A 15636-nucleotide genomic window follows, 5' to 3' on the forward strand; every position below is an offset into this window, starting at 1 on the left:
ATCTTACTTTATACCCCTAATTTTTTAGGTTTTTTAAATAGTTTTCTTAACAGTGACTTTTTGAAATGTTAACTTAAAAAAAAATTTGGAAAGTAATTTCATAAAATGTAATCTCTAAAATGTTAAAATTTTAATTCCGGAAAGTTTTTAATGGAAATTATTTCTTTAAAACTTAGGGAATCAGTTATCTTTAACAGAACAACAACCATTATACTTTGTGAGATAGTGTACATTAATAAAGTTGGGAGGTGTAAACAACAATTTACTTTGAATTTAATATCTAAGTGGAGGCCCAAAAGGTAATAACTAGCCCACAGAAAAAAAAAAACATGCGCTTTATCCGTTCTTCGCATTAATTGTTAAGGTTTGATCCTAGGAGGAGGAGGTAGACGATGAAAGGTTCATGTCTTCTTCCTTCCCACTCTTTCAACGGAATCAGGTTTTCTTTCTGCTCTTTCCATACTTAAGTTGTGTTTGTGCTAATGCTCTGCTTCTCCCAACTATGCTACTTCCGTTCCTTGCCACTTCTTTCTTCGCTGCAATGAATCACCTTAGGATAACAACTTCAACTTTATTAATTGAAACTTGTGCACTTTACTAACTCAAAACATACAATTAATGAAAGAAATTAATATTGTTCAGTGCAGAATGTTGTCTTTTAACAATCAGGTGAGTTTTCGGCTAGGATACATGTTTAATCTGAGTGCAAATAATGGTTGCCGACTCTTCGTTTTAAGTACATACCAGATTGCAGTAGTTTGTGGTGGTTTGGTTTAATGCCTTCTGCTCTCTATTATTAGGACAAGCAAAGAGCTTCCGCATATGCTATCATTGTGTGAGTTGAAAAGCATATCATGCTTCTCAGTTTGTAATCAAAAGCAAAATTACAGTCAAAAGCTTTACATTATTCCAATTAAGACTGCTTCTGCTCGGGTCTGCATCTCAAGATCTTCAGTTGGGTCATTGGAATGTGGTGGGACAGGCCCTCATAGTGATGCTTATTCAGGATTTTCAGCTCCAAATGACCATCAGAGGTGGGTATTGGTTCAAATGATATTGTCTTTTCCCTTTCTTCTACTGTTTATGCTTGTATTTTGAAGTATTTCCAAATTTCAATTTTGTTCCTTAATTTTCTTACCAATACATTGGAAATTTATCGTCTAAGGATACAGCATCTTTGTTCCATCTTTATTACTTTAATTATTCGTTTTTCTAATTGACAATGTCCCTTGGCTTTGGAAATTTCACATTCTACAGGATTGGAAGTTTAGAAAGAGAATTGGAAGAATTATTTGATGAAGTGAAAAGAATGATCAGGATGGGAAATAAAAGTGATGCTATAGACCTGCTAACTGCCAATTACGAAGCAGTCAAAGAGAGCCTGAATGCAGGTACTAAAGGCATAGAAGAAGCTGCAATTTTGGATGTTATAGCACTAGGTTACATGGCTGTTGGAGACTTAAAATTTGTTGGATCTTTGTTGGATATGGTATTTCCCCCTTTCCTTCTGTTCTTGTTCATTCTTGTCATTTTCATACCTTGTCTAATTAGGTAAATTAAATTATGTCTGCATAGTTGAACTCTCAGATTCTGCATGACTTTTTTAGTGTTCTAGAGCATGACTTCGGCATACCAATTTATGAAGAACTGACACCACCAGATTTTACTATAATGAGATGGTGTAAGAGTACAATGAAGAAGTCAATTGTCGGTTTATTTTTGTTTTCTAACATGAGTTAATTAATTTTTCATGATTTCTGGAGCTAGAATGAATAAATGGTCATTTCTCACCAAAAATGCATGCAGTTAAATTATCTTCTATCACTCTTCTTGGCTGACATTCTTGTATGAGGCTATTTGTTTCCATTAGTGGGGTTAGTGGATACTAATTTTATATTGGTATTGATTCCCTTGTACTGAAATAGTTTCCTGTGTATGTCTTAGTTTGTATATACCCAGATGAAAATCGAAAATAATTAAGTTTCTCATTTCTTCTGAAATGCTAAAGTGTTACATTTGCACACCTCTTTCTGTTGTTCCCTTTTCTGTGGAGTGCATTCTTATATTTTCATTTATGGCCAGATGAAAGAAATTGTTGACAATTTGAAGGATGATGCACCTCGTCTGGATTCAATACTTATGCATATGGGAAGTATGTATGCAACATTGAACATGTTTGAAAAATCATTGGACACATATCAGAGGGCTGTCTACATTATGGAGGGGACCTACGGTGAGAACAATTTTAAGTTAGTAATGTTAGTTTTATATAGTATTAGATTTTATTTACCTGTTGTGAAGGACTCTGACTGTGGTTATGTTGTGTTGATTATCTGTTTGATTAGAAATCTGGACTATTTTCTTGAGATATTTTAGTTGTGCGTGTCTAGTTAGAAGTTATTTTTAACCATTTCAATCTCCAGATACCTTAGCAGAAATTATCTGCCGTGAAGCCAACTTTGCTTCTAAATTCGCTTTTGTCAAAATGTTGATATTCTCAATAATATAATGTCTTCTTTTATAGGTAAGGACAGTACTTTACTTATCACACCTTATTTGGGTATGGCAAAAGTTCTTGGCTCTTTTGGAAAAGCAACAAAAGCAATAGAGATTTACCAGCGTGTGATCACTCTTTTGGGATCAAGTAGAGGTGCCCAAAGTAAGGATTTGGTCGTACCTTTACTTAGCCTCGGCAATCTTTTACTCAAAGAAGGGAGAGCCAATGATGCTGAATCTCATTTTACTAGGTTAATTTAGTTTCTCCTTCCATACCCAGTGCATTATTGACTCTGCTTTCTTCTATATTACTTATATTTGTTTGGTTTCTAGAGTTCTCGACATATACACTAAATTATATGGACAAAATGATGGAAGAATTGGAATTGCTATGAGTTCCCTAGCCCGTGTGAAGAGTGCCCAAGGTAACTTTGGAACTTGCACATACAATTTATTTGTTCTTGTATATCCCATTTATATTTATATCCCTTTATTTTGCTTTCTCTCCGTGTCGCACAATCAACTTCGTGTTGATTTGAATTTCTTTCATGTATGGTGTATCAGCAGAAGTGGTGGAAACACCTACATTTAAATTTATTTGGTCTTAAGTTATATATGGAAATTACTTTGTTGATGTTATTTGTTATTTAGATGTAAACGCACGCATGGTCCTTGGTTTATTTTTTTTATTTTGTTTTGGAATTGGAGAGTTGAAACCTATGTGCTTATTGATGTGAGTACGATAAATTTTGCAGGAAAATCAGATGAAGCAATACAATTGTTTAAACGTGCTATTCAGGTCATGAAGGACTCAAATTACTTGTCACCAGATGACAGTATATTGGAAAAGATGAGAGTGGATCTAGCTGAATTACTTCATGCCGCTGGGAGGTAAGCTTCCCTATCACCTTTTGTTTCTATATAAATGGTTTTGCTATGTCACCCTCCTAAAATCCCCTTCTCTCTAAAAAGCCAAAAAAATAAAAATAAATAAAAAGGAAGCAAGGAAGAAAGCATAAAGGAAAACAAGATTAAAACTTCAAAGCTGGCTGGTTTTGAATTGAAGCTTTTTGTTTTGTTTAATTCAAAGAGGACAAGAAGGTAGAGAGCTATTAGAGGAGTGTTTGTGGATCACTGAGAAGCACAAAGGAAAGGAGCACCCAATCCTGGTGACACACATGATAAATCTTGCAACTTCGTATTCACGGTCAAAGAATTATGCAGATGCCGAGCACCTGTTGAGAAGAAGTTTGCAAATCATGATAAAGCAGAAGGGAACTGATGACCAGTCCATCAGCTTTCCTATGTTACATCTTGCAGTTACACTCTACCATTTAAAAAATGATGAAGAAGCAGAGAAACTTGCCCTGGAGGTTTTACGCATCCGTGAGAAGGCCTTTGGAAAAAATTCCCTTCCTGTTGGTAAGCCTTCCCTTACTTCATTGAAAGCCTGGACAGGCTCAAATTAATATGATCAAGTTATTAATTATTCAATTCATTCAATTAATTGTGTTGCATTTCACTGATGATCGTAGTAATACAATTCTTGCATCAAAGGGAAAACTGAGGCGTAATTTTCCTAATTATTTTAATCTTTTGGGATGAAATTGATATTTACCATATGTTATGCATGGCAGGGGAGGCTTTGGATTGTTTGGTGTCTATTCAAACCAGACTTGGTAAGGATGACAGTGAATTACTCGGGTTGCTTAGAAGGATCCTGAATATCCAAGAAAGAGAATTTGGATATGAAAGTGAGGAGATTTTGGTTACGCTGAAAAAAATTGTATACTACTTGGATAAATTAGGGAAAAAAGATGAAAAGCTTACCCTTCACAGAAGACTGTCTGTGCTTAGGAAAAAGTATAACCAGATGGTTAATTATTAAGGGGGTATTATGTGATGATTATGATTATTTTTTGTTTATTTTTCCTTAGTGCTTGAAGTATTTTTCCAAGTATTTCCATGTTGCTTTCAGGTGAGAGGAACGTATACGGATGGTTAATCCCTAAGTGCTTCTTTTTGGAGCTTAATCAACATTCACATAATTCAGACTCTCCGAGTTTAACTGAGTAGTGTGAAACAATTTTACTCCATCTAATTACAAATTATTTTTTATATATTAAAGTAATTGATAAGCATGCGATTGATTTAGAGAACTTAACAGATTTTTTGAAGATGAATTTGACTCGTAAAATGCAAAAAGTAGGTGAGGAGTGTGGAGATAAAGTCCTGAGTGGATATTGTCCTATACGAGAGTGACGTGCAACTAATTAAATGGTTAGGATGCAAATCTAAGCATCGTTTTCTTGATTAGGAAAAATGGATAACTGATTAAATAAAATGATTGAAATCAGTGGGTAGGTGATAATGATCCCATTTTCTGAAAAGGGAACAGAAATAAGAAACAAGTAATGACAAATAATTGTGGTACATTTATAGAGAAAAAGTATTTAATGCCTTAAAATGTAAAATATATTTAATATTTAATTCTTACCATAAAAAGATAAAAGTTAAATTAAAAATGTTGAAAAAGGGATTAAAATTATTTACAATAACTAAGCAAAATATTTTCAAAGAAGAGTCACAAGGGGCTGCGCAGGTGTCACGGTTAGAAGCCTTTGCAAACTTCGTTGAGAACGATGTTGAGTTTCCGAGAAAATCTGGACACTTGGACACGTGAGAGAATAAAGAAGTTATGCAAAAAAAAATACAATTTTTATGTTCTTTAGTTTGATTTAATAATTTTAAAATCAATTATATAATTATAAGAAAATTGAATCATCATAATAGTAGAAAAAGCAAATATATTTATTAAGGGCACACCAATTGATGTTAGAGACAGAGTGGAATAGAAGGATGAGGGAACAATAATTCAAAAAGCATAGGATGGGACTGTGACAAGGGAACAAAAAAGAAAGATATTTAGGAGCATGGTGTAAGTAACACAATTATTGATACTCTTGTTATTTTTCCTTTGACATGCTTTTACATCAGTATTACTCACAAATGCAAAACACGCACTCTCTTGGACAGGTGTACAAGCAAAGTCTCAGACATGTTTCGGTGTTACAAGGAAGCTCATTTCTGATTATAATCAAGGCAAGTTCTCTCTCTTTCTCTTTCTCTCTGTCCTTAGATCAGTTAACTGAATATTCTTGTCCTTGCTTCTTTGGGATCTCATGTAGTTTGTACTGTCCAGTTTCGCTGGACCTTTTATCTTCTTTTGTTGGGATTTATGCCAGATAGATCTTTTTTGTTTCCCTTTCATGGGGTTTCATAGTTTGGGGGTGTAACTGGCAAGAGAATTCGAGAAAGTTCACATCTACGTGATGTTCTGTCTGAGACACTCAGTTCTTCCTGAAAATTTAAGCGAAATTCTGCACACCCAAAACCAACATGTTCCTTGTCTGTCAATTAACCACCCAAAGTTTTTTTTTTAACTGTTGCATTGGTTATATTACTTACCAAAAGCTACTTAATGATTGTGGGTTTTCATGACTCCAGTTTAAGGTTCTTGGACAATTAGTTTTCTTGGGAAGGTTTGCTCTTGTTGGATTTCTTTTCCACTCAAAAATTTTTGTTGAGTCATTGACCTTTTGGTTTTCTTGCTTTCCTGCTTGACTGGCGTTTGAAGATGAATATTCTTTCTCTGTTAATGACAGGGAAATAGAAATATGATTAATAATCAACATTCTATAATGATTTTTGTGGGGATTTTGGCAACAATTTTTAGAGCTGGTGGACCTAGTTTTCCTGTATTTCTTCTGCTTTCACATACCTTTTCAGCTAAATTGAAAGATTGGTAATTTGTTGGTCTCGTACAGTATATATTTAACATTTTTGCAACCTACATAGTTTGTATGTAATGTTATAATGTTTGGAGTTTGTTTTACTGAATAAACAGATGCTGGATCTCTTAAAAAGGTAATCTTTAAGAGACTAGTAAGCAATGGCGTCAGCAGAAGGGAAGGCACCTTATGCCGCTAAGTGTTTTACTCAAGATTTCCGGATTCCCCTAAATACTTCGGATCATCCTTCACCAGTTTCAAAAAAATTAGTATCTGATTGGATTCCTTGTGATTCTACTAATGACCAAATTCATGCCAATTCAGTTTGCATGCCCCATGATCTGAATTCTGATAAACTACCAGAAATGAAATGGTGGCTACATGTGAAGAGTGATTTGGGTGATGAAACAAATTATAATTCCTACGAGTCTGAATTTGGTGCATTCTATGCTGAATTGCTTAATAGAAGTGTCAAGAGTGGGACAGATCAATTGGTCAAAGACTTCGATACTTTGTCTGATTTGGAAAGTGATAATTTATCTGTAGAGCACCCGCGGCATGTCTCTCCTACGTGTATGAAAAACAGCAATACAAGAATGCCAAAATTTGAGGCTTCACTGAATACTGATTTAAATCTTACTCCTAAGAAGAAAGATCAGGGGGAACTATGTTTTTCAGACAGTCGTTTTATGGATTGTGATATTTCCAATTTCTTGGTCTCTGAACAAGTTAAGATGACATCATCTGATATAGAATCACATTTGATGGGAGATGAGGAAACTGGCCCTTGGTGGCGCACTGCTGGAAAAGATGAATTGGCTTCCTTGGTTGCTCGGAAGTCACTTGATCATATTGAGAATTGTGATCTCCCTCATCCCCAAACTAAGCATGTTAGTCAGAGGCCTCCCTACCCTAAAGGTGTTGACCATGATAAGATTCTACCATCATCTTTGAATCGTAAAACCGAGTCTGGTTCTTCTGATGCACATGGTTATACAACGGGAATATCCACGTCTGACTGCTCATTTCAGGATTCAAGTAAGCTTTCCAGGTAATGGATAGCGGCATACTCTACAATTTTTATTTGTTTTCTGCAATCTTTGCCATGATGGTCAGTCTATTTTGTAAGAAATTTGATGTTTTCTCGTGTTTAAAATATTGAACTTCCTAATTAATAATTAAGTATGACTAGGGTTAAGGATAGTTATTTATAGATGCTAACTACATTGAGGTACCTTGTATGCATGCTGTTTCCAATGCAATAGGGACTGAAGCTAGTTATCGGTTCCAAACTATACATTTTTCATCAAGATAGTACGTATTTCTTTTATATATCAGATAAGGATCACGAAGATGCCATCCCATAATTACTTATGTGGACAAGTTTTAGATTTTTTCTTTTATTTCGATGGATGTTTGGCTCTGACTGATTGCCCTTACCGATTTCAAAGTAGTTTTAGTTATCCATCTCATGCTATCGGGTAATTTGATGATATACAAATTTAACTGAATTTAATCCTTTTTTTGCATCGGATAACCAATTAATTGTATGAATGTATAGAGCTACCAACATGGGTAGAAAATATCATACTTTTGTGAATTTAATTCAACAAAAAAAGCAATGATGGTTTTGCCTAAGCTTTTAGAAATATATGTAAATGCTCTCTTTTAAAGCTATATTTCGATCCTTGAGGGACATGTTTTATCTTATGACCTTGAAAGATGTGCACTGACGCTCTATTCTTGGAAATTTAAGATACAATGATAGAACATAATTGTTGTAGTGGATGTCTTGAATTCCTGCTCGTGCAACACGGTTTCATTACTAAAACACACACTTGGTGATTTTTTTTTTGGAATTTTTTCTTACAACTTTTATCCTGTCGAGTTGAAATTTCGTGATTATTCTACGATCAATTTATTAATAAATTATGCTTCTTATGTTCAGTTTCATCCAGAGCACAGATTCTAGTTCAAGCAACAAAGGATGGCACACAAATTCTGAGAACAGTAGCATGTCTGAGCTATTGAAAGCTTTGTGTTACTCTCAAACAAGAGCAAGAGAGGCTGAGAAAGCAGCACAGCGAGCTTACAGCGAGAAGGAGCACATCCTGAGTCTCTTTTTTCGACAGGCATCACAGCTCTTTGCTTACAAGCAGTGGCTCAACATGCTGCAGCTGGAGAACCTCTGCCTGCAACTCCGAAACAAAAACCAGTCATTGATAAATCTCTTTCCAGCATCCTTACCCTGGTCCCCGTGTAGGGGAATGCTGCTTAAGAAGAGTCATGACAAAGCTGGGAAGCGGAAGAATAGTAACAGAAGATGTGGGATTACAAAGTGTGTTGTTGCTTTTGCGGTGGGAATAGGCCTTGCCGGTGCTGGCTTGCTTCTCGGTTGGACCATGGGATGGATGTTTCCACCGTTATAAATTCCATCTTGGTTAAGTTCATGCTTCTGTTATGATTTTCTGGAATTTGAGTTCTGTTGTGCAGAAAAGATTCACATGAGTGGATATACAATGTTATCCATGGTTTCCATGCCTACATTTGTGTATATTCCTCATACATTTGCGACCATTAGTTGTATATATTCAAGAACATATAGTGTAGAAATATCCACTTCCACCTATTGGGGAAAGGCTTAGTCGTGGCTGTAGTGCAAGAAGAATACTTTTAGTAGATATGTATAAAGTTTGCTTTAAGTACCAAATGTACTTAGTAATTACTTGAAATATGTAAACAGTCAAAATAGTTAGTCAGGTCTGTGGGTCACAGATGGATGTCATTCCCATATTAGGTGCTCGATCTGTTTATCTCTCACTTTGTTGTCTATCTCTTCATCCTTTAGCTTTCAATTCTTCTATAGCTCCTCTTATTATTCTTCTGTTTTTTTTTTGTATCTTCCTCTTTCTTCCAATCCTATTCTTGTATTTGCAAAGGCAATCCCTTAATTCTTTTTCTGTGATTTGAGAAGAGTCTTTGACTTCTCTTATCAACTTGATCTTCAAGGGGAGTTACGGTTATACCCATCGGTATCTTTTCTTACACATGTGAACTGACCAACTAAGATAAACATTTAGGAAACAGTGATCTTCCGGTGATAATAATGTTGTTACCAATGTTGTTAGAGGAGTTTCACTGTACTTTCTGTAACTTGTTGCACCATCACTAATAATATTATATAACACATATTACCACTACACATCACAGAGTCTAATGGGGCACGGAAAGGTTTGCCATGTTGCATGAAAGTTTCCCTTTGTCCATGTCTGAAGATCATTCACTATCTTCACAAAATCTTATTTGAAAACTATTATTTAAAGCAATAATTGGTTAGAAGAAATTTTTATCGAATAACGATGACAATTACAGTGGTCTCGAAATGGACTGTAGATATGAAGAAATGGTTTCATTGTACAAGCGTATGCAACCTTACCCGTTGATTAGTAGGTAATTAGTCTGAAATACGATTCAGTTCAATGCTGCAATTGCAACACAACGTAGTGACCGATGCAGGATGAGGTTTTGATGGATGGTGTTGAATGTTCTCGTGAGTAGTTCACCCTTTCATGTTTAACCGCAAAATTTGTCACTATCTTCAACAGGTGAATATAAAAAGTTGTACAAATTTACTTAATCCACGAGTTAATTTCATTTTATACATAAACTTGATTTTTTTGTTTCTTTTTTTTTTTTCTAGAAATGTCTAAGAGAAGTTTATTTTAAACAAGAACTGTTACTGGTTGGCAATGGAAGTATTCATTGAGTTGTAAACTGCATTAATGGGCCTAAAAGCTATTGTTTAAATGCAACTTCTCTTTTCAGTTGAGCTAAACGAAAGTTGCAAAATATCTTTTGGTGAAACATTATTTAAAAATAACGATAATTCCTAGCATTTATTTAGAAGGAAAATGGTAGTAGGTTTTTAAGTGGTAGTTGGCTGGAACTTCGAATCTGAGTTGACACACATCCACTTTAGTTGCAAGAAATAATGCGCATTGACAAGGACATGATCGCACTTTTTCACTTTTTTCAATAATATTTAAGAGCCAAAAACAAATGCAAAACTCCATTAAATTGCATTTAACATACATAAGATTAGTTGTCATAGTGAAAATAATTGAACCACGAAGTTTCCTATCTCTTGAAGGTTTCCTATGAGCAAGGAAAGAAACAAAAATATACAAACTCAACATTACACGTTGTAGAACAAGGACTACAAATCCAATTTCCATTAATTTTGTTGTTTACATCTTAGTTTAGTTTCCATCAGCCATTATGGCTACAAAATTGGACGAACAGTGGTAAGCCTTGAACTTCAACTTGCTACAAGAAAAGATAAATGATGCCAACTTTACTTGATTATATAACATTCATTGTTCAAAACAACGTTTGAGCTATTATACTATCACACATCATAATTTGGGGTGCTTGGTTACACAGTAAAACAAAGACAAAGGAAAAATACCGTATAAATGTTCATTTAAACGACAAAGAAGTGCAGCCTATCAAACTAGCAAGCAAAATTTGACTTGTTTCCAAGATTCTATGACATATTTGAATATTTCCCTTGCTTTCTATAGGTTCTACCGTATCAGTACTCGTCCAAGTATGTATATAGCATGTCATCCTTCTTAGACTTGCGCCTACTTAGTAAGGCCTTCAGGAGACGTTTACTCTTACTGGGGTACTGTTCTACGTCTTTGGCAGGGTCTCTTTCGGCATATAGTCGCATAGAAGATGATTTCCGTGGCTCTGAAGGGTACTGGTGAAAGAATAAACAGAAACAGTTAGATAAACTACTGGGGTTATTGGTGATATGCTGAGTAAACAACCATGATTTATGTGTAACTCACCCTTTGTCTTGCATTGGAAGGATTTGGTGTGATGGGTCTGCTAGGATTTGGTGTGGTCGGTCTACTTATCTTGGGTGTAGTAGGCCTACTTGACCGAGATCCGGTGCGCAGAAGAGGGAACCGGTATGGCGAAACCGATCGCCTCTCTTCAGTGCATGCAACAAGATTGTAAAAATACAGATATAGTGAGATTTATGTCTTCATCTTTTATGTGAACATGGCAAAGAGATACAAAGAACAAACATGGAAGACATTAGCCGTAATAAAAAGAAACTCAAGAATCAAGAAGATATCTTAGTGCACTATGTGCATACAACCTAAATCTTTTTTAGGCATGGTTGAAGAAGAAGTGAATGAAAAAGCTCCAGATCTCTGAGGTTGTAAAGAAGGTGACGGAGAACGCCCTCTTCTGCATCAAAATAAAGAATTACCTCAGGATCTTATTGTGACAATGAGCAACTCAATCCTATAATAAGATGTAGAATTTGTAGTTACCTTGCTGTAGAAGGTGGTGTTTCTCTAATTGTAGCTCGAACAGCTTTGGGAAACAAACGCAATAAAAGGAATATGAGCTTATATCTAATGTTGTTAATATCTAGATAAGTGGAATTAAAATATTAGGATACAAAGATATACCATTCCTAAAGTGAGGCCAGTCATCTTCATCATCTAGGTTTAAACCCTCATATTTTGACTTTGTGTAGTTGGCACCATGCATGGTCTCCCCAACTGAACTTGTGAATTTAAGGAATGTGAATATGAGATCATTCAACAAAATCAACATACTTTGTAATAGTAAAAGGAACAAAATATAATACAAATTGAAAAAGGAAACAGCACCATAAGAAGAGAAGATGAAAATGAAAGATACTTGCCTGGCAGGATATAACGCTTGGGATATTTTGGAGTACTAATCACCAATGACTGTTGGGTACGCCCCTCATGATCCATATACTCTTGGCAAGTCTTTATTCTCTGTTATACCACATTAAGCAAACACATTGTTATTCAAGCTTCAATAATATTAAGGATTAATTGCACATTTAGTCCTTCAATATTTTTAAAATTAACCAATCTTGGTCCACTGTTTTAATAATTGAAATGTTTAATAATAAATTTTAACATGACTATTTAAAAAAATTGGCTAACATTTTCTGTTAACATTCAGTAAATTTAAGCCTAATATCAACAAAGGACAATGTTCAAAGTCACAGCTACAGATGAAAAATTCTGCTTAGAATTGAATGGGGCGTGGTATTTTCAAAGCATGCCTTAATCAAAATTTGAGAATAAAATATAGATAAATTTTAGAAAGGCATAGATTCATTATGGTCATCAATATCAGCCACCGACCACCTATCACGTCCTTGCCAGATACAGTTTTCCAGAGGTAAATTCACCAACTACCATTATCTAATGTAGTTAAATCTTTTTACTCTCAAAACTTTTATTGTACTGGCTTTCTCAAGAGAACAAAAATGAACTTTATCAAGAATGAAGTGATTTGAGACATAATGAGGGACAGGACAAGTAAAACAACATGTACAAGAAGCTGAGTGATAGCATAACTTGTTTTATGAGGTGCTTTATAGTTAATGCACAACAAAAGCATCTTTTGATGGGTACAGTGCAATTATTAGGCTCAGTGGTTGTTATTTGTTGGTATAAGGGAGGTCTAAACAAAGTAGTGGATATTTTTTGCTTTTGGTTGCTGTTTTGCGTAAAAAGTTATGAACTGATTTATTGAGAATTTCGCCCTATGCTACTTCTATTGTTATGTTTCAAACCTTGACCACTTTTTAAATCAAACATGCTACAAATATTTGTAGGAATGCCATCTTTCTGTTTTAACAAATTTAACACACGTCAAGTTCATTACAAAAATACTATTTGCAGTACTTAACAAAACCTTGCTTAGTTTCTTTAAGACCTAAATCTGCTCTGAGATTGTATAAATTGCAGTTTCAACTCTTCTTTGGATGATTGAATTAAAGTTTACAATTAGCATATATGCAGATAACTTTTAGTAGAAGTTTCTCTGACAAATACAACACTAAGCACCAAGCAATAAAGACAAATAGATAACTAGATATTTATAAGCGTCCTGGAGGTTATCAGTGAAATAAGAAGAGTTATGCAAGCAATAAAGATCAGTTTAAGTGTGACTAACAAGTCGCGTTGTTCATTCAATATGACAGTGCTATCATTTTTTTATCTTAGAAATTATTTAAGCATTGCTTTAGTGGACTTTCTCCATCTGAAGCTAAATGGTATACCTGTTCAATACAAGATACTCTTAGTTCTGCAACAGAAACTTCAACGACCTTTTCATCCAACAGATCATTTACTTTGTAGGTCACAGAACCTAAATGGTCCACTGTATTTACTAGGGCTTTGATGGCATAATCCTTCAATGTTTCTACCACTCTACGAACATAGAACAGAAAAAGAAATCAACAATAAAGAGAGGATATTAAGGATATGGCAGTATCATCATAAATATGGACCAGCTCTAGCAAAGCAACTCACATTTGCTTTTGGTCATCGTTGGTGTAAGAGAGTTCAAAATATTCAGCTGCTGAATATAATTGTGCTCTCAGATTCTTCAAATCCTAGGAACAGAGATGCAACAATAAAAACAAGTAGCAAAACACGTTATCCCACTTAATTAAGAAGTATATTCTAAATTAAAGCCACAGATGCATTAGACAATGATCTTAAGTAGTAAGATTGAAAACAAGGCCTCTTGAATCCAAAAGCTCTTACAAAAAATGAAACCAATATCCCCAACCAAACAGCAAGTACAAAATCATAAAAGTACCTTCAAACTATCATCGAAGAGCAAGCTCTGCTGCATAAAAACCTCATCATAATTGGATGCTTCTTGAGATACAGGTTGGGCTGCAGACGTCGTGATCTTCCCCATAAATGAAAGTAAAGGAAGAAGGACCACCTAGTCCATAAAGGAATGATTAAAAAACAATAGCAACTTCAAAGTCGAGTTGGGAGAGTGAAGAGGATAAAAAAGAAAGGTGTTGCCAAAGGAAAACAGAAACAGATCAAACCAAAATCAGAAAAACCTTTTAGACCAAGACAGTGAAAGCTAAAAGCTCTTGATAGAATACACAATAACAACAACGGAAGCTGAGAAGAAAGATAAAGAAGAAGACAACATCTTCTGTAACAACTAATAAGATACCAAAAGCTGATTACCTACAAAGTACAGAGTTGTCTGAAATAGTATGCAAATTACACACAATTCTCTGAGAAATTTTTGAAACAACAGAAGCGAAAATTTTAAACTAAAAGGCAAAATTCCACAATTATTGCCGAATCTTCTGCAACACTCACATTGTATTAAAATCTAAACAAATAAACCCTCAAAAGCAAACCCGACCCAATCCTTAAAAACATCGAAAGTTGCAAAATTCCCGACAAACAAGTCCAACACAACAAGGAAGCAAACATGGGTAAGTGAAGGTGGTTACTTTTCAAAGCTCAATCAATTTACCCTTCTCCAAACAGCTCCCAAAAACCAATTGCAAGAAACCAAGTTGCTGACTTTAAGCAGTTAAGAAAACAAACCAGACAGCGGGAATGCAGAAACCAACCTAGCAACCCTTTTGAAGGAGCTTCTTGCTGCAGTTACAGTGGTCAAGAGGAACATGGAAAGCGAAAGTTTGAAAACCCAGTTGCCATTGGAAACCAAATGTCAAATAAAAGACACCGTGTGATGACCCTTCACTACAGCACTCACACTAAAACGGTTAGGTGTTGGGATTTTGACTGCAAAAAAAGGAAAGGGACAGGTCAAGTTTTGCAACACATACAGTTGGAGAATAGAGAAGAGAGGGAGAGGAGAGCACGTCGGAACATTGGCCGAGGAATCCACTTAATTTTTAATTATATGTCATTCCCTAATATTTTAAAAAATCAATTTTTTTTGAAAAGAAATGAAAGGGAGAAAGAAAAAATGAGTCTTTGCTGCTTTGGGAAGCAGAAACTGACCAAGACAACCCCACTTCGCATCATTGTAATTCTATGGCCCCAGTTTTTTTTTTTCAATTTCCTTTTGTTTTTTCTCTTTAGTCTTTAATTTTGGAAGGGCGTGTTTGGTTTTTCATAAAGGAGTAACAGGTAAACACAAGGTTTTACTTTTATCTTTGCGGGTTTTCTGACTTGTATTTGTCCAAAGTGGATGACATGAGTGACAGGAATAATGCAAAATTTAACACATACCATCATTCCACACGCAACAAGCCGATAACTAGTGTTAAGTATTGTTTGTTACAAAGCACTCTAAAAAGAACCACTTTTTTATTTTAATTAAGACATGCTTCACATTCTAAATTTTTTTAATCCTATGAATGACTTCTTTTTTTATCATTTCTAATAGGTTATGTATTTAACAATTTTATGGATGACTAACTATAATAAAAAACCTAATTAATCACAAAATTAAAGAAAAAAAACTTCTAACAAAGAAACTACTT

General features: G+C 34.8%; 3 protein-coding genes across 8 annotated transcripts; 2 read left to right on the forward strand and 1 right to left on the reverse strand.

The window, feature by feature from the left end:
* Window positions 1-334: 334 nt before the first annotated feature.
* LOC108330780 (uncharacterized) lies at window positions 335-4411 on the forward strand. Its single transcript, XM_017565327.2, has 9 exons — window positions 335-439; window positions 801-1034; window positions 1258-1489; window positions 2083-2233; window positions 2525-2747; window positions 2830-2921; window positions 3252-3387; window positions 3587-3918; window positions 4134-4411. Exons 1-9 carry the CDS (start codon window positions 393-395, stop codon window positions 4382-4384), a joined length of 1698 nt encoding a protein of 565 aa, XP_017420816.1. The 5' UTR covers window positions 335-392; the 3' UTR covers window positions 4385-4411.
* Window positions 4412-5357: 946 nt separating this feature from the next.
* LOC108332075 (uncharacterized) lies at window positions 5358-9142 on the forward strand. 2 transcript variants are annotated; one of them, XM_017567182.2, is made up of 4 exons: window positions 5358-5434; window positions 5533-5598; window positions 6404-7338; window positions 8236-9142. In XM_017567182.2, the coding sequence occupies exons 3-4, from the start codon at window positions 6449-6451 to the stop codon at window positions 8714-8716; spliced, it is 1371 nt and encodes a 456-aa protein (XP_017422671.1). In that variant the 5' UTR covers window positions 5358-5434; window positions 5533-5598; window positions 6404-6448; the 3' UTR covers window positions 8717-9142. The 2 variants fall into 2 exon arrangements, with proteins under 2 accessions (XP_017422671.1, XP_017422670.1); XM_017567181.2 differs by lacking the exons at window positions 5358-5434; window positions 5533-5598 and adding an exon at window positions 5617-6301.
* A 1491-nt stretch (window positions 9143-10633) lies between these two features.
* On the reverse strand, window positions 10634-15127 carry LOC108330639 (protein ABIL2). 5 transcript variants are annotated; one of them, XM_017565132.2, is made up of 11 exons: window positions 15010-15127; window positions 14755-14929; window positions 13965-14096; window positions 13673-13755; window positions 13420-13570; window positions 12019-12118; window positions 11780-11872; window positions 11639-11681; window positions 11461-11552; window positions 11144-11289; window positions 10634-11052 (listed from the first exon to the last, which is right to left on the reverse strand). In XM_017565132.2, exons 3-11 carry the CDS (start codon window positions 14067-14069, stop codon window positions 10882-10884), a joined length of 984 nt encoding a protein of 327 aa, XP_017420621.1. In that variant the 5' UTR covers window positions 14070-14096; window positions 14755-14929; window positions 15010-15127; the 3' UTR covers window positions 10634-10881. The 5 variants fall into 5 exon arrangements, with proteins under 5 accessions (XP_017420621.1, XP_017420622.1, XP_052733004.1 ...); XM_017565133.2 differs by having other exon boundaries at window positions 14755-14887; window positions 14974-15116; XM_052877044.1 differs by having other exon boundaries at window positions 14729-15117.
* Window positions 15128-15636: the final 509 nt, after the last annotated feature.

The sequence above is a fragment of the Vigna angularis genome, chromosome 4 (assembly GCF_016808095.1).
Source record: "Vigna angularis cultivar LongXiaoDou No.4 chromosome 4, ASM1680809v1, whole genome shotgun sequence".
Taxonomy (NCBI): Eukaryota; Viridiplantae; Streptophyta; class Magnoliopsida; order Fabales; family Fabaceae; genus Vigna; species Vigna angularis.

Excerpts from the sequence above, each read along its gene's own strand:
- LOC108330780 (XM_017565327.2), top strand. The coding sequence starts at position 393 with ATGAAAGGTTCATGTCTTCTTCCTTCCCACTCTTTCAACGGAATCAG. Across the intron at positions 1,490-2,082 it reads TTGGATCTTTGTTGGATATG|ATGAAAGAAATTGTTGACAA; the intron begins GTATTTCCCCCT and ends ATTTATGGCCAG. Across the intron at positions 2,748-2,829 it reads GCTGAATCTCATTTTACTAG|AGTTCTCGACATATACACTA; the intron begins GTTAATTTAGTT and ends TTTGGTTTCTAG.
- LOC108330639 (XM_017565132.2), bottom strand. The coding sequence starts at position 14,069 with ATGGGGAAGATCACGACGTCTGCAGCCCAACCTGTATCTCAAGAAGCA. Across the intron at positions 11,873-12,018 it reads CAAGCGTTATATCCTGCCAG|TTGGGGAGACCATGCATGGT; the intron begins GCAAGTATCTTT and ends TCACAAGTTCAG. Across the intron at positions 11,290-11,460 it reads CATGCCTAAAAAAGATTTAG|AGAGGCGATCGGTTTCGCCA; the intron begins GTTGTATGCACA and ends CATGCACTGAAG.
- LOC108332075 (XM_017567182.2), top strand. The coding sequence starts at position 6,449 with ATGGCGTCAGCAGAAGGGAAGGCACCTTATGCCGCTAAGTGTTTTACT. Across the intron at positions 7,339-8,235 it reads GATTCAAGTAAGCTTTCCAG|TTTCATCCAGAGCACAGATT; the intron begins GTAATGGATAGC and ends TCTTATGTTCAG.